Below are 17608 nucleotides of genomic sequence, written 5' to 3'. Positions count from 1 at the left end.
TTATAACAGAAGTTTGCATTACCTTGTCTATGCATAGTGTTTCAGATACATTTACAGTTATGTATTTTAAATTTCTCAATAACTGTCAACGCAGACAGGCCAAAATGCAGTTACTCCAATGTGGGTCACCATCTATATGTCAGCTCCCTGGCCATCTTATTAAGTACTCACAGTTGGTCCCAGGTGCTTTGTTGGTGCTCTTCCTGTGTATAAGCTGACTTAGTCCTTGTGGCACCTGTTATGGTTCAGGACAGGTGGCACCCATCTCACAGGTGCTGCCGGAGAGGTGCTGAGCAGTAGGCAGTTTGCACCCAGGAATCCGGGCAGTCTGTTTTTTTGTTTGGCCTTCTCTCATATCAGCTCCTTGGATTCAGCTCTTTCTTCCACCTGAAGGCCTTGAACATCTAACACACACATGCGCGCGCACACACACACACACACACACTCACACACACTCACACACTCACTCCCTCTAGCTTTGAATTCTCACCGTGTCTCTATTCTGTCAGCTACTTGTAGAATGTTCTGTATTGACATGCAGAGAGCCTGTCAAACTGTTTTTTTCTCCCTCCCCACTGCCTACACCTGACACAGGGACTTCTGCGTCCCTTAGGTTTGTTTTTCTTTCTAAATGATTAAAAGCATGAAGCTGCCATGTTCTGCTGTGCTTACCCAGTCTGCTCCCAGGCTTGTAGGAACTTTGTCTTACTGCTCTTGGTGTCTGGATACACCAGCTCCTTCAAATTCGTCCCCTCCCGCCTGCTACACAATCCCAATATCAAGCCCTGGTCGTGGGTCCCCAGGCTGGAATCAGGCAGGCCTCTCCAGGGTCCCACTCCAGGTACTCCGCTGGAATCTGAGCATCACCCCTGCACAGATACTTCTACAGCCTTTCCCTGTTTTCTAAGGCCTCTCCAGCCCTTTCCTCCTTGAAACTTTTCAAAGCAAGAAAAAGTGGCATGGAGCTTGATCATTCTGTGTGCCCAGAATCTGCCGTGGGGATTCACTCTGCCAGGCTGTGTCTCTACTCTGAGAGCAGGACACAGACAGTCTTTGGGACTCCAGCCAAATGAGCTGGAATAGTGGTCTTTCTAGCCAACGTAAAAGCCACATTTTAATTTTTTTAATGTAACTCTTTGAGTTTGGTATTTATAATTTGTTCCTTTTTTTTTCTGATGCCTATCAAACAATCCTATAATACCATGTAAGATTTATTTCGAAGGAGCCCTCTCATAACATAGGCTGATCAGAACAAGATTGTGGTCTCCTCATTCTCGAGTATAATTGCGATTTTCCTATCTATTTAGTTGGCTGACATAATTGACATTGTGAACTGCACCAGCTGGAGGGTTTTAGTACCTACCTTATTGCATTATGCCAGAGCTCGTTTGGTTTGCCCCAAACATTTAGTGGTTGGAAATGAGGGCTAGCTAACAATCACTCAGCATTGCAAAGGGAACCCAGAAGAGCATCTTGCAGAGCCCTGGGTTTGTAGAACTTAATAAACCACAATGGCTGTTGTTGGTGGTGACTTTTTGTTAGAGCTGCTTCTTGTGGGTTATGATAGAATCAGTCCGTAAACACTGCTCCCCTTTCCTGTGGCTGTTTCAATTGCAACTTGAAAAAAGTATGTGTTTCGTTTTACAGCATTTTGTTCGAATGTGTTAGAGATGTGGAAAATGGTCCCGAGGATGGTATCAGCTGAGTTGTGATTAGTCCCCTTGTAACATGACTCAGGGAGGATGCTTCTCCATTTCCTCTGCAAAAATAAAAGGGACCTCCTCTTAAATAAACAAGCTCATGAAACATTCCGCACCTCTGGAATGTTCTCACGACCACAGAGGATAAAAGGAATGAGAACGATGAGCTGGTTGGATGGATATGAGGAAAAAGGAGACAAGCTGGTTTCTGTGAAACACATAGATAGTTAGAAATTCTGGGAATCTCATTCTGCATCATCTTTGTCACAGGAGGAGGATGAGAAGTCCGAGAAGACGCTGCCAGGGATGAGGTGGAAGGGAGTTTCCCCAGTGGGTTTCTTCTGTTGTCGCGGGCTCTTCTGCTCTTCTCAGTGGGTTGAACTTGCCATTGTGGAAGCACATCTCAGTGGGATGTGCCCCCAAGAAAGGTCATTCATATGTATAAGGAACAAAGACAGGCGCCTCCGGGGTCACCAAGGGTACCAAAGTGGTCTAGAAGTCCAGAGGGAGGCTCTTTTCCTTCTTCCAGCAGCCTCCTTCCTGGCAAACACCCATCAGAGCCTCCAGGCTGAGAGAGTGACTTTCTCTTTCCCCAAGGAAAGAAGATAATCCACAGTGTTGACAAACGGTGTTGTTTGGTATTTGAGATTTATTTGTTTTTGTTCTGAGTAGCTGTTTTCTTTTCATCTATCTTTGTAAAAATGCATTATAAAATCAGGACTTATTTTGTTTTTGTTTGTTTTTTTAAAGCACTTTGAGCACTTTGTAAAGAAACAGAGTTGAAGCCTGCCTATAGGTAGTCCACAAACAGTTCTAATAAATAACTTTAAATAGCCCCAAAATATGGATTTTAAAAATGGGATTAATGATGTTGCTATACATTGTAATTATATGTTGGGATCAGGCAATTATGCACATTTCCAGCAATTATGTGATTAGCTGTAATTACATTAGCTATGTAAATATACAATAGTCAACTAGACATGCCTTAAAACTCCAAAGCACAAATGAACATACCCAAACAATCTTATGCAAAGGTAAAGGTTCGGGAAACAGCCAAGGCAAAGCTTCACAGGCAAAAGTGCGGTTCTTTGCAAGGGGTAAAGTTTCATGTTTTGCCTTATCTGTCCCCGGCTTTTAGAGAAACTCAGAGTGGGGACCCCTCCCCAGGGAACACTCACCCCACCTGTTCCTCCACCGACTCTGGGGATGGGGTTCATAGACTGCCCTCCCATTCTGCAGCTGTGAATCAGATTCAGTGTTTTATTTCTCTGTTTTTACTCATTTCTCAAGCACAAACATAAGCTTCTCTTTGCACTGGTCAGTTTGGTGATGGGCGGATGTCTTCATACTCACCACTTTTTTCTAATAGCAACATGTTACGGCCGCTTTGCTTTTATTTTGGGGGCCAGGGATGTGTAGTGCGATTAGAGTCAGTGGCTGGGGGTTGGGGGTTCATCACCGTCTTCTAGCTTGGTTCTGTAGCTGCGGTTTTCAGCTCCTGCCCCCACCACAGTGAATTGCGCTGTCTCCCTGGTTGGTGGTGCCCTGTCTCCATTGATGATTGAGTTTAAACCTCCCACAGTGTGGCCCAGAGCCCCTGGGCCCGGCTGCCTGGGGCTTTACTCTCAGTGCCTGTCCTCTTGGTCCCGGCACCTTTGGGAAAAGAGCGTCTCTAGTTTCAGGCTGGGTCAGTGTCTTAGGGGAGCAGTGCCTGGGGCAGACGGGGGGAACAGTGCATCCATAGTCTCCATGTTTGGAGGCCCCGGGGTAGCCAGACAGCAGCAGACAGCAGCCCACACGAATGTAGAGAACCTTCTGCGCTCTTCACACAGCTGAACCTAATTGACAGGTATTTGGGGTGACTGTGAACCAGAACCCCAAGATACATTTTGCTGCCAGCTTCTTGCCCTCTCTCCTTTTCCAGAATGTAGTGTTAAGCTGTGAAATGAGACTCCTCTCTGATTGGTTTCTACCACTCGGCTCTCTTGCTACTAAAGCTCAGGCACCTTGGCGTGCGTGCTCGAGGGCGTTCCTCTGTCTCTGTCTCATATCCATCTACAGAGTGACCTCACGTGCCTTTCTCAACCCTTCCACATCTAGCAGGAGCCTGGCTGAGCACCCCAGCTGGGCTGTGAAGACGCTGAGAGGGGAGAGCATTCTGGGTGTCCAGCACTGGGGCACAGTGGGATCCCACACTCCCTGTCCCTCCAGCCTGTTTCTCATCACCTGAGGGTTTTGTTTTCCATGTTCTAGTTGAAGAGATGTCTCTGCCAGGAGGGTCCCTCCCTTCCCATTTGCAACTGGGATGGGTGACGCAGATTTTTCCGCGACTTGGGAGTGAGGCGGAGAGTCAGTTCTTTCGTACCCTAAGAAAGGCTGACCGTCCCATCAAGGGCCGTGTGCTGAAACTGTCTGTGTACAGGCTCACATGGAGCGGGTCCCTGTCAGGCAGCCATTCTTATTTGGGCGATGGGTACTTCGCCTAGCTTAGTGCCCACCGTGTCCAGGCTTGCAAATAGGGCTGTTTGGGCTTTGATGTGGGCTCAGGCTCAGAGGGCTGAAGTGGTTGTGGGAAGGGACTTCTGGGGACTGTGTCCATGTCTCTGTCGTTTTTCCCCATCACACTGTACACTCCCTTGAGGCCAGCTGTCCATCACCATCGAGTCATAGTCGATAGTTTGATTTACAGCCCGGGTGTCAAATGAAATGAAAAGCACGTGATGAATGGAGGGAGCACGTGCCGTGGAGGGAGGGGTGCGCTCCGCTCCACAGGTGGGGGCTAAGCGGCCATGCCGTGGCCTGTCTCTACAGGCACATGCATGCCCTGGATTATTTTGGGGGTGCTTTTCTCATCTTGATGAGTGGCAGATTTTTTGGACTAAGAACAAAGTGACAGAATTGGACTGAGAGAGGTTCATGGGGGAGGGCTGGCTGAGCCAGCCCTGGTTAGGAACATTGCTAACTAAACCAGAGGAAGGAAGAAGTCCTGGGACCTTCTGATCCCAGGAGAGCCAAGGAGACCTCAAACAGTGGAGTGTGATGGGGCGGGCCACCATGGAGGTGAGGTGGAGACTTTGGGAATCTGCAGGAAAAGCTGCTGAAGAGCGGAAGGGATGGTGTTCATTGAGCACCTACTGTGCGGAGCGTCTTGTGCCAGGTGCTGTCCAGAGCTGAGCACAGCCTCTCGAGGTTGAGTGTGTTCCATTGCTAGAAATGGGAATCCTGACATGGTCCAAGGTGAGGCCTGTCCTGCATCCCAGCTGGGGTCCCATTGCACACTTTGGCTCCACCAACACTTTCAAAATGGGCGGTACAAGAGAATGGGCTTTTTTTTTTTTTTTTTTTGAAACCCCATAATGAGTGGTCTAATTTTCATAATGCAGTTCCCAGGAAGCTTTACAATATAGTTAAGAAATTGATTCAGAAGCACTGTGCAGGCCTTTGTTTTCACTTACCATGGCTGAATACTGAGAGACATGAGGGCTGGGGCTTCTTAGGATGCAGCTAATCTGGAAAAAGCTGGGTTGGTTTAGACACTCGACGTCACTCTCCTGACTTCCTTTGGCACGTTGCGCGGGTGTCCAAGCCTCTGCGCTCCAGGCCCGGAAATTGGTGAGAGCACTCAGTGTGCAAGCAAGGGCACGCGGTGCCACTCGGCCCCTTTGATACCTGAAACGATGTCTGGGCAGTTTTGCTAATTGTTGCTGTGTGCTTCTGTGATTTAGATGAAGACTGCTTTAAAACCCAGTCAGACTTCGTGTTTGCCATGTAACCAGTGCATTCGGTGTGGCCTCCCACGCTTTGCGTTAGATTAGCCAACTTGGTTACTTTGGGTTGAGGATGTTCCGGGGCAGGGGGCAGGGGGTAGGGGGTTGATGAGAGGAAAGAAAAATTTTTTTTTTTTTTTTTTTTGAGATGGAGTCTCGCTCTGTTGCCCAGGCTAGAATGCAATGGTTCTGTCTTGGCTCACTGCAACCTGCACCTCCCAGGTTCCAGCGATTCTCCTGCCTCCGCCTCCTAAGTAGCTGGGATTACAGGCGCCCACCACCACACCCGGCTAATTTTTGTATTTTTAGTAGAGATGGGGTTTCGCCATGTTGGCCAGGATGGTCTCCATCTCCTGACATCAGGTGATCCGCCCCACTCAGTCTCCCAAAGTGCTGGGATTACAGGCATGAGCCACCACACCCGGCCCAAGAAAACTTTTTTAATGGCACAGATTCCACAACACTTACCTTGACAGAAACATACAAACATCCAACACAGGCTGTCCACATTTAAAAGCAGGAAATGGGTATGCCATAGGCCAATTTTTCTGCCCTGTGTCTGCCAGAAAACCGTGTTACCCGCTAACTTCCGCAGCCTCCCTAGGGAAGCGCTGGCTGTGGGAGACGTAGAGGGCACTGTGGTGGCTCTGTCCTGGGATGCAGCAGGCGCCGAAGAGCTTCCTGAGATGTTATTTCCACCATCACCTTCAGAGGTGCCCTGGCCCTTAGTGTTGGTGGAGGCAGGATCAGGGAATGGAAGCCCAGGCAGGTGCAGGACCCCCCTGGGGAAGCTGTTCCCTAAGTTGGGGTTGGCTGCCTCCTGAGAATGAGCTATCCCATGAGAAGACCTTGAGACAGACCTGGCAGCCCACCGAGTGGGCAGGTGACAGCACAGTTAAGAGGGACACACCATTGAGCCACATGGCCCTCATGTTACTGCAACCTTCAGACTCACTGATCCCACCTGTTCTTGTTTTTCTATAAAAGTGAGAATCAGACCCCAGAGTCGTGTTTTCCCACTCATTTCAAGCAGTTTCCTGCATGATTATTCCAATGGGGACATGAAACGCTTGTTGGCAGTTTGTCCAAAGACTGCTTCGTCGGAGGGTACCCACTGATCATCCCCATCCTGGCCTCTCTTCCCAGCTCTTCTGGAACTGTCTGGATCCATCCCTGGAATTGTCTGGATCTCTGTACGTCTCTGTTGCTGTTAATTGACACCTTGTATCGCACAGGGACTTTGGAATTGGCTTTGGGCGGACATCGCCTCTCTTCCTAACGCAGCTATCAGGTTATTCTACACAACCGGCTTTTTCTTGGGTTCATTTTGTCGGCAAGAGAGTTTGGGTTTATCTTTCTTAATTTTCAGGAGATGATTTTTTATGTTATACAATCATCTTATTTTTACTTGACGCAATTTCTATAGTGAGGGTTTTGGCAGAATTAAAAAATTAAGCCTGTGAGATGTATTACTCTAATGGGTCCCATCTCACTTTTAGTCAACATGAGAATTTTTAAGAAAAGCAGTCCTGTCTAAAAGACGGAGTGTGGTGTGGGGGTGTGTGTGTGTGTGTGTGTGGTGTTTGTGTAACCAGAGTGTTTGGAAAAGTGTGAGTCCAGTTACAGGTGTTTTTACCTAGCACGGGAAAACATCTGTCATAATATTTGTCAAATCTCAGAGCCAAGGCTGTGCGAGTTTGGGTGGTTTCCAAGCAGAATAGGTTGGAAGTTGATAGAAATGGAAGCTGGGCCTCCTGGTTCAATGGGAGGCTGACGCCGCCCCAAAGCGCAACTACCCACATCTGCCCTGCTCCTGCGATCACCCCTTGGACACCAGCTCAAGAACCTCTCTAAAGAATCATTACTGGTTTCTTAGGAGCTACCAGGTAAACATTCTTCTATAGAGCCCTGTTTACATTTGAGAACTTGCTGAGCTGAAAACCAGATAGCAAAGAAGCTGGTGAGTCAGCAGAACTACCTTACCCTGCTACAAAAAGACTTGGCATGGGGGATTTTCCCGGAATGCTCCGAGTTCATCCACCCATCTTTGAGAGGTGTGCCTGCACCATGAGTGGGGTCGCGTAGTACTAACACCACATAAGGTCTGTTGTTCATTACAACAAGGAGAGGAAAGAAACGGGCAAGGTGGCTTCATACTGAAGTGTTGGTCGGGCGCAGTGGCTCACACCTGTAATCCCAACACTTTGGGAGGACGAAGCGGGTGGATCACCTGAGGTCAGGAGTTCGAGACCAGCCTGGCCAACATGGTGAAGTAGAGTAGAGACATGGTAGTCTCTACTAAAAATATAAAAATTAGCCGGGCGTGGTGGCGCACACCTGTAATCCCAGCTACTTGTGAGGCTGAGGCAGGAGGATTGCTTGAACCTAGGAGGCGGAGATTGCAGTGAGCCGAGACCGCGCCATTGCACCCCAGCCTGGGAAACAAGAGCGAAACTTGGTCTCAAAAAAAAAAAAAAAAAAAAACTCTGGGTCGGGTGTGGTGGCTCACGCTTGTTTGTAATCCCAGCACTTTGGGAGGTCGAGGGGGGCGGATCATGAGGTCAGGAGATCGAGACCACGGTGAAACCCCGTCTCTACTAAAAATACAAAAAATTAGCCAGGCATGGTGGTGGGCGCCTGTAGTCCCAGCTACTTGGAGAGGCTGAGGCAGGAGAATGGCGTGAACCCGGGAGGCGGAGCTTGCAGTGAGCCCAGATTGCGCCACTGCACTCCAGCCTGGGCGACAGAGCGAGACTCCGTCTCAATTAAAAAAAAAAAAAACTCTGTCTCAAAAAAAAAAAAAAGAAAAACTCTGTCTCAAAAAAAAAATTTAAAGACTGGTATTTCTCTTCAGAAGATTCTAGTAGAGTGCTAGATTGGAGAGATGTGGGTGAGGAACAGCACTCGGGTTTAATGCTTGCAGGTATGCATGTTGTCTCATTTTAAAGTGCTTTCAATGTATACAGCCTTTGTAGCTTCCTAATCACCGGCTTGTGTTTTTGCTGTGAATTCTTTGTCATGGGAAATCCTGCAGTTGCAGGGCAGGAACCTACCGTGTTAGTCTGGGATGTTGCCTTTCTGGGACTGTTCTATATGTTTAAGGAAATGTTTTAAAACTTTGGGGCGCTCCTTTATCTAAATAACTGCTGTTCTTTGCATTATTGCGCCTGAAGTCCTTTGTGGACTCTGAAGGCTTAATCCATGTGAATATGGAAGAGCGTCTGCAGGATCTAAGCCTGCTGGAATTAGGCTTTTCATCCTGACATACCTAAAGGAAGATGAGATATTCAGATGCAGCCACTTCCCAGTTTTGCTTTGCAGTGTAAGGTTTAGTCACCGATCCTCCTGTTCCTGTGACCTCTGTTGCAGTCACTTTAAATCCCAGATTACACACGCCCTTCCCTGGCACTCCCCGGCCCCCCGGCAGTATGAGCCGATCTGTGTTTCACAGTAATAAGGTAAAGAATGCATTTGGGCTTCAGCTCGGAAACCCGTTTGATTCACAACCAAAGAGTCATCTCAAAGCCAGATCTCAGTATTATCAAAACATCAGGTTTCAGAGCTGGCCTCTTTTTTGGGCTAGACATCCATGGCCTAGGATCACGAGGGGACCTTTTTCTGTTTATCCACGTTTAATTTGTGTTTAGCTGTGCCATGGATTAACGTTTCATCACGGTGGATTAAGAGTGGACTGACATTGAAGCAGCCTTATTTTGCTTCTGTTACCTCTCAGGAATCAGTGGCGGGGGTGGGAACAGCCCCTTCCAGAGGGGGAGGCAGAGTGCATCCTAAAAGTACCCTGGTGCTTGGAAGAGGGAGTATAAACCTGAGCTTCAGTGTAGAAGTAAATCCCAGTTGCAGCTTGGGAGGGCTGGATAGAGCAAGCCACCGGCTTCATCAGTCTAACGAGATGTCACATGGAACAAAGCTTTAGGGGTTTTATTTAGCTCCTAATCCACATGCTGAGAGAGCCCTGGTCCATGTGAGCACACCAGCCAGGAAGGGGGACCTGGCAGGCTGGGGACAGCCTCCTCTCTGGGACTGAGCTGTAAGGAACAGACCTCTCTGGCTATCGTTGGGGGAGTGAGGCAAAGTTACCGTGAGTCTTATGTTTTGTCTGCTAAGGTTTCGGAGGATTAATAATTTAGGCCATGCTTTGAAACAGAAAACCCCCAGTTGGTTGTCCCTGCCGTCTCGGAAGGGTTAGCACACAGCCAAGTCTGTTTTTGATGTATGTAATTGAAGATTTATAAAGAAAAGCTTCTCCTCTGCCTCATCCGCAGTCATTTTTTTTCCAATGCCAGTTCCCAGCAGGCATATAAATATTGGTCGTTCTCAGAGCTGGGATGCTGCCGGGTGGTACGAGGGCCCCTGGGAGAACGCTGAGTCCCTGCGGCCTCTGGGGAGGAGAAGCTCCCTGACGTATGGCACAGCAGAGGGGACTTGGTTTGAGCCAAACCACCGACCACAGGACGCTGCCCTGCCCAGGGCCGCCGAGCCCTACCTGTACCAGGAGGCCGTTTATAACTCAGTGGCTGCAAGAAAGGGGTCTACTCCTGACTTCACCTTCTACGACAGCAGACAGGCAGTGATGTCTGGTCGCAGCCCCCTGCTGCCACGGGATTACTACAGTGACCCGTCTGGAGCTGCTAGGGTACCCAAAGAGCCTCCCCTCTATCGGGACCCAGGAGTCAGCCGGCCGGTCCCCAGCTACGGAGTGCTTAGCAGCAGAACGTCATGGGATCCAATGCAAGGCCGGTCACCTGCCCTGCAGGACGCCGGTCACCTGTACCGGGATCCTGGAGGTAAAATGATCCCTCAGGGGCAGCGGACACAGAGCAGGGCTGCATCCCCCGGGCGGTATGGACAGGAGCAGCCCAACACCAGGTATGGGGCGGAGGGGCCTGCCTACCCCCCCAGCCAGGTCTTCAGTGACATCAGCGAAAGACCTATTGACCCTGCCCCTGCCAGACAGGTGGCCCCGACGTGCCTGGTTGTGGACCCCAGTTCAGCTGCTGCCCCCGAAGGCAGCACAGGGGTGGCCCCAGGGGCCCTGAATCGAGGCTATGGGCCTGCCCGGGAAAGCATCCCATCCAAGATGGCTTACGAGACTTACGAAGCTGACCTGTCCACCTTCCAGGGTCGTGGTGGCAGGAGGACTGTGCCCCCTGAGTTCCTGGCCTTTCTGCGGGCGGAGGGGCTGGCAGAGGCCACGCTGGCAGCCCTACTACAGCAGGGCTTTGACTCTCCGGCCGTCCTGGCTACCCTGGAGGACGCGGATATCAAGTCTGTCGCACCCAACCTGGGCCAGGCCCGTGTTCTGAGCCGCCTGGCCAATAGCTGCAGGACTGAGATGCAGCTGCGGAGGCAGGACCGGGTGGGCCCGCTGCCCCGGGCGCGGTCCAGCAGCTTCAGCCACCGAAGCGAACTGCTCCATGGTGACTTGGCTTCTCTGGGCGCTGTGGCCCTGCAGCCCCAGCCTGCGGCTCCTCTGCAGACAGCGTCCCCCCGAGCTGGAGACCCGGCTCGCCGTCCCTCCAGCGCACCATCTCAGCACCTCCTGGAGACGGCGGCCACCTATTCTGCCCCTGGCGTGGGCGCCCATGCCCCCCACTTCTCCTCCAACTCCGGGTACAGCTCTCCCACCCCTTGTGCCCTGACAGCACGTCTGAGCCCCACGTACCCCCTGCAGGCAGGGGTGGCCTTGACTAACCCGGGCCCCTCGAACCCCCTTCACCCAGGCCCCAGAACAGCCTACTCCACAGCATACACGGTGCCCATGGAACTGCTAAAGAGGGAGCGCAACGTGGCCGCCTCTCCGCTGCCCAGCCCTCACGGCAGCCCCCAGGTCTTGCGGAAGCCAGGTGCACCCCTGGGGCCATCCACCCTGCCGCCGGCCAGCCAGAGCCTCCACACGCCTCACTCACCGTACCAGAAGGTGGCCCGGCGCACAGGGGCGCCCATCATCGTGTCCACCATGCTTGCACCAGAACCAAGTAATACATCCTCCCCGCCTGCCCTGCCTGGGGACCTGGGGGGAGCAGGGGGGTGCGGGGTTGTGGAAGTTTGAACATAGGATGGCAAGCCCTCTGTCGCCAGGCCACACACACACACCATCAAACAAGAAGGACGCAGCACTGTGGCCAGTTGACACGGCTTCTCTTAGGTTAATCAGATTTGTGTGTCAGGCCAGATCTGCTGGGGCAGCAGTGCTCTCCCGTTCTTTAGTTGAGGTCGGGTTGATGTGTAGATTTCCCATTACGGTGGTAAAACTCAACTGTGTTTCTTGGAGAAAGTCAGAAGTCACTCAGAACAGACTGCAGCCTTGAGCTCACGAGGGGTGGCCTTTTCTCTAGTTCACACTAGGGAGCTTTGGAGAAGGCAGGAATGTTTCATCAAATGCTGGCTGTAAAGTGTGCATCCTCCATTTAGAAGGGCATGATCGTGTGGAAACGTACCTCTCACGGGTCCGCACGCCATATCAGAGGCAGTGATTACCCACCATGGAGATGAAAATGTGTGTGTTTGCATACTTGTGGGTTAAACAAAGCAAGATGTTGAAATCCCTCAGAACTCAGTTTCAAAAACAGATTTAGTCTCTCATATCAGAAAATACAGTTGGGAATTCCGCGTGCTTGAAGGGAAGAATATATTTCCAAGTCCAGGAAAGGGAGAGTGATGGTAGGTGGTTTTCTTCACAACATGTGCCAGGTGTAATTTATGGCGTGTGTTTCCTTGGACATTGTGGATGAAGTCCTAGGTGGGCGTCCTCAGAACACCATTTAGAATTTTTATTTTAACTCTAGAGTCTTGACCAAAAATTTAAAATGTAAATCAGTTTTCTTCCTTTCAAACATACTTCTTTCCTCCCCGCCTGCCTCCCCTACATAATTCAGAAAACAGAATCCTTTTCAAATGATTTTTTTTTTTTCCTGAATAGCTTGTGAAAATCAGGATGAAACAGTAAGATCTACCTTTTTGAAAATAGCCCTGAAGCAGCTGTAGGCGGGGACCGAGGCATCGGACCTCACAACCATGCAGAGACCACCTTAATTAAGTTTCTCTGCCATTGCTGTGTGGCCCGTGTCTGCTATTGATATTGCCTCCTAGAGATGACCTCCAGGCATTTTGCATTTTGTTTCCAAGTGGAGACTGAGCAACTGGCCTGATTTTCTGTTTTGTTGTATAGATTCTGATTTTGTCTCATGGATTTTTTTTAGTCTGATCACATCATTATTTGACTTTCTCAAATCCATGTGGGGCAGGAGGGACATCAGATAATTTTTCCGAGGGCCTATGCCTGCTCTCTCAGTCAAACATTCTTTCTTTGCAACCAACTAATTTGCATGGCGATGACATTTGTTGCTCCAGTAATTTCATCTGATAATGGCCGGGCTTGCAAAGCGGATCTGAAAACATATTCCTTAATTATGTGTTGCTAAGTGACAGGAGGGTTTGGTCATAATCACAGAAAGATTATCTCCTCACCCAAGTCGTGGAAAGGTTTTGCTGAAGGAGGAACCTGTAAGATTGCCTTTTCTTTTCTTTTTCCTGTTTATTTTAGACTTGCCTTTTAACAAAAACATTTGCCATTATTTGGGTATGGAGTGAGGGGTATTATATAAGTTGTTTGCACTGTGATTGTTAACACGATGTTTTGCAGACTAGAGGATATTGATTTTTACTTAATTTGCGTGGCAGCGAGCCAGTGCCAGGGAAGTCTGCAGGCAGAAGCCAGCCAGCAAATCAAATGTCTCTGTTAAATGATCCACCCCATAGCTGCAGTTTCCCTCCTCATTCCTTATCGGATGCTGATTGTGGCGTTATCCCCCACACCCTGTCGGGAAGGGGGCAGGGGCTGGCGTCCCTGGTAGCGCTTCAGCTGTGTACATGGCTGTACGTTTTGTACGGCAGGTTCCATGGAATCCGCAGTCAGATTTGGATCTGTCGGAGCCAGCAGGGAAAGTAGACGGTGTGTGTGGAGGATAATGTTTACATTTCAGGAAAGCACAGGCTGGGCAGTCCCGCCGGCCTCTGGTCCAGGACGCAGCCATCTGGAAATCCAGTGTTTCTTGTTCAGGACGCCGCCAGCCTGAACGCATCTTCGTTCTGGTGCCGCCTAACTCGAGTGCTTCCATTCCATCGGAGGGACAAGGAATGCTCTTCTGGAAGTTGACTCTCTTCTCCCCTTTGGGATGGGCGGTGTTGCAGTGTTTACAGTGGGGTGGTTTGGGGATTGTTTTCAGTATCTATTTTATTTTCATATGCTTTGGCTATTTTTAACATATGTTTGCTTTTTCTCGGTCCACGAACTACCTGCCTTATCTTGGTGGGTTTTGTGCATACACACAATAGGCTCCTATTTCTAGTCCAGTTCGCTGACCAAGCAGTCCAGAGTGACAACGTGAGGAAGGCATATGCCGCGGGGACCCCAGTGCGGCCCACCAGCCCCAGTGACACAGACAAATGGGGGCTCCAGGCCCACGTGAGTGGCAGCACCTGGCGAGTGGTGGGGTCAGCTGTCGCTCTCAGGCTGACCTGGCCAGCTATGGCACGAGTCATGGAGCCCTCCGGCGGTGGCTGCGAGCCAGCAATCTCCCCGTGTCACGTGCTGTCACCCGAGCCCTGCCTGCACCAGATGCAGCAGGGAGCATCAGAAACAACGAATGAACGGGGCTGCGGCCATTTTCGTATCTTTGTCTTCACAAAATACAGCCAAGCCTGCAGCCTGCACAGGGCTCAGCTCAGGACACACCCTGGGAGCAAAGTTTCAGATGTGAGAAACGCAGTCCCGGCCCAAAGATCCACAAAAATATCTTTCTGAGCTTTTTCCATTTTCTTCCAGCCGTTTTTCTTGATGCAACTGGATTAATGGGGCACACGTGACCCCTGTCTAGTTGCTAGGGTCACTGCCTGAGAACTCTTCAGGATTGGGGGAGGAGCACGTGGTCTGTGTGGAGGGGCTGTTGAGGAGGCTGATGGTTGTGACAGTTATCTATCACCAGAGCTGGTCACTCTCAGGGCTTTTGGTGTGGCCTCGGTTTCCAGCAACTGGAGGTGTGAACACTGGTCTCCTGGATAGAAAGCAACTCCATCAATAATTTTAGCCCTGTCAGAATCTGTATAGAGGGTCGCCGCCATCAGCCCGCACCCCTGCTACTGAGTCCTCGAGCAGCCTTGCTTCTTGTTGAGGCTCCCTCTGCACCTTGAGGTCTGTGCTGGGGCAGAGGACGCACTGCTCTTGAGGGTCTTGACCCTTAAACCTTTGGCAGGCTTCCCCTTTCTCGGAGCACAAGGATGTTTGGGGGTGAGGTCCAGGGGCTGTGACCCCAGGCTGGCCTTGCAGACCAGCAGAGGGATGAGTCCAGCCCTTCCTGTGTGCTGGCCATGCAGTCCAGCCAGAGAGAGTTGTAAGGGAGCAAGGAAACCTCTTCTGGGCTGCCCCCAGGACCCCCGAGTCCTGGACACAGACCACTGCCTTGGGCAGAGCCCAGCGTGGGCTTGGCGGTTTGTTCACTTCTTCCGTCCTTCCTCATTGACCTGTCCCCTGCTGTTCCTTCCTTCCTTCCTTCCTCATTGACCTGTCCCCTGCTGTTCCTTCCTTCCTTCCTTCCTCATTGACCTGTCCCCTGCTATGTGCCAGGCCTGTGGCCAGATGTTTGGGGCTCCCAGGTGGGCAAGACCCAAGGCTTGTGTTCAGGTGCTCTCTGGTCTGGGGGCCAGGAAAGGCAATTCATAAAAGGACAGTTAACTGTGACTGTGTATAGCAGGGACCAAGATGGGGCCTGTGGAGCAGCTGGAGCTCCAGGGCTGCCTGGCCACTCCTGTGCTTGGAAGAGCATCCCTACAGCGCATATGTGTGCACCGGCAGGGAAGCAGGAGGAGGGTGGAACTCAGCACCGCAGCCAGACTGGGGCCAGGGGAGAGGACACCGCCCAGGCCGGCGTGGGGCAGATGGAAGTGTGTGCGTGAGCTGTCATGTGCAAGGGCAGCTAAGGGCCTGACTGGTGTTTTGATACTCCCTGTGGCGTCTCTTTTCTTGCAGAGTAATATATACCTGCGTAGTCAAAACATTCCAGCATTGTGGAGCCACGTAGCCAGGACTCTGCCCCTACCCCGGCCTGGTAGAGCCAGAACCTCGGCACGGCCTCCCTTCCAAATCCAAGAGGAGCTGAACGGTTCCCAGGTGCTGACAACTCAGCCTTTTCTAGCAAAACGGTGAACACACTGACATCAGTGAGCTCTGCAGGCTTCCGTTTGGCTTTTGTACTTGATCAGTCATTGGGTTTCATGGCCCGGTGTTCTCTGCATTCCGGGTGCCCCTGGGCAAGTCTCCTGCTGCTGGCCTCTGTGCCCCTGGGCAAGTCACCTGCTACTGGCCTCTGTGCCTCTGAGGCCCTGGTTGTGGCTGATGCCTGACCTTCTGAGACTCCCAGCCCTTCTTGTGACCTTGCCAGATCATCCTCCGCCTTTGTTGCAGAACAGCAGTGATCGTCCCTCCCGCCCGTTGCTGCCCTGAAGTATTCACATCTTGGTTGTGCCCCCCTTACCAGACTGAACTCAGTGAGTGCCTGAACCTGGCCTCACCCTTTGTTCATGGAGCTCATTCTGCTAGGCTGAGACTGGGCTTCTTCGTCCCCTTTCAGTCTCCTGGATGTGCCATAGACCCCAGGAATATGATTTCAGCCCAGGAGCATAAAGTAGTTGAATGCATGGCCCAGAGGAGTGCCATCTGCTTTGTGTTTGGGCAAGTGTGTTGAATTCTCTGTGCTTCTATTTCCATGTCTGTCATGATCTTGAACCTGTTTCCTCTGCTTCTGGGAGAGCAGTGAGCAGAGAAGGAAGAGAGTGCTTGTGTGTTGAGGTTGGAGCTGCCTGGCCTCAGCAGGGAATGGTGCTTTTCTGGTGGTTGACCCTTGGCCTCTTCTCACACTGGACTGCTGAGGCCCTCAGGGTCTCGGGGGCCAAACTTGTCCCCCAGCTCTGCCTCCTTCACAGCACTTCCTCTGACCCCTTGGGTGTGGATTTCATTCTGTGCATGGAGGACGTGGGGTGAGCCATGCCGGGACAACTAGACAGCGGCCAAGCTGCTGAAGCAGGCCCCGCTGTGGTCCTGTTTGGTGCAAAGACCTCTCCTAGGCCTCTGTCTTGTTAAAACTTAGTGGGCCTTTTTTCAAGTGAGTATCTGGGAATTTCTATAAGCCCACCTTGCATAGAGCGTGTCCCCCTTGACAGCGCAGACCCCCTCCGCACTGGCGGGTGGGTGATCGGACTAGGAGTCTGGCCGGAGAGCAACGTGGGTGCTTGGTGTCAGCTGGCTGGGGTCGTGAGTCTCAGGCCTTCTGCCTAACAGGCCTGGCTCCTGGCCACATCTGGAGAGCTCCAAGGGGGAAGAGGTCGACAAACGATTTCTGCCGGGCATGGTGCGGGACTCAGCAGGTGGTGAATGAGGTCGGCGCTTGCTGTTGGTTTAAAGGAATTGACCTGTGTTTTCATGGGAGGCCATGTCAGCCAAGACTGCTGCTGGGACCTTGGCCACTCTGCCCGCATTCCAGTCACCAGACCCTCTTCTGTCTGTCTCCACAAGGCCCGCGTTGACTGACCTCCTCATGTCTACAGGGGTGTTCTGTCTTCCTGGTTTAGAAAGCAGTTCCACATGGAGTAGGGAGGTCTTGGCCAGCGGACCCTCTGCTTTCCAGGAAGCAGGTGATGGGGCCATAGCTTTGGTTTCTAGATAATAGTTTTGTGTGGCTGTGCTGTCCCCACCCCATCCCCCCAGCCCCCACCCAGTGCTGTGAGAATCACATCACACCTGGAACTCTGTGCATGGCCAAGCTCAGGGCCTCCTAAACCCCTCCAGGGATTATTGCTCCTCTGAAATCTTTAAAAGCTGTTGATCTTGGCCAAGGTACAGTTCATATTTCCTGAAAGATTTGCAGAGCCAAGGGTATAAGTACCTGAGCAGATTCCACAGACCAGGTGAGTGGCCCCATGTTCACCTGGCCATAAAAACAACCAATGGGCCCCTACGCTATTTTGCTTTAACTCTACTTTCAAATGTGGCCTTTGCTCCTGAGTGTCTGGTGTCCATCCTGGGGCTCCACAAGTCACATTTCAGCTCTCTCAACCTCAGTGCTT

General features: G+C 51.2%; 1 protein-coding gene across 24 annotated transcripts in view; it reads left to right on the top strand.

Annotated features, from left to right (window-relative positions):
- CTBP2 (C-terminal binding protein 2) overlaps nt 1-17608 on the top strand; it is a 173522-nt gene that overhangs the window by 124231 nt on the left and 31683 nt on the right. Inside the window, exon 1 of one of the 24 annotated variants that reach the window (XM_054437172.2) lies at nt 5055-11466. The exons of the other annotated variants lie outside the window; for them this stretch is intronic. Coding sequence (XP_054293147.1) covers nt 9768-11466 — 1699 coding nt within the window. The 5' untranslated portion in view covers nt 5055-9767. Of the gene's footprint in view, nt 1-5054; nt 11467-17608 lie in introns of those variants that run through there. 24 annotated transcript variants of the gene reach the window in all.

This window comes from Pongo pygmaeus, chromosome 8 (genome assembly GCF_028885625.2).
Source record: "Pongo pygmaeus isolate AG05252 chromosome 8, NHGRI_mPonPyg2-v2.0_pri, whole genome shotgun sequence".
Taxonomy (NCBI): Eukaryota; Metazoa; Chordata; class Mammalia; order Primates; family Hominidae; genus Pongo; species Pongo pygmaeus.
The sequence above is the reverse complement of the archived record's forward strand: the minus strand, read 5'-3'. Positions and strand labels throughout refer to the sequence as shown.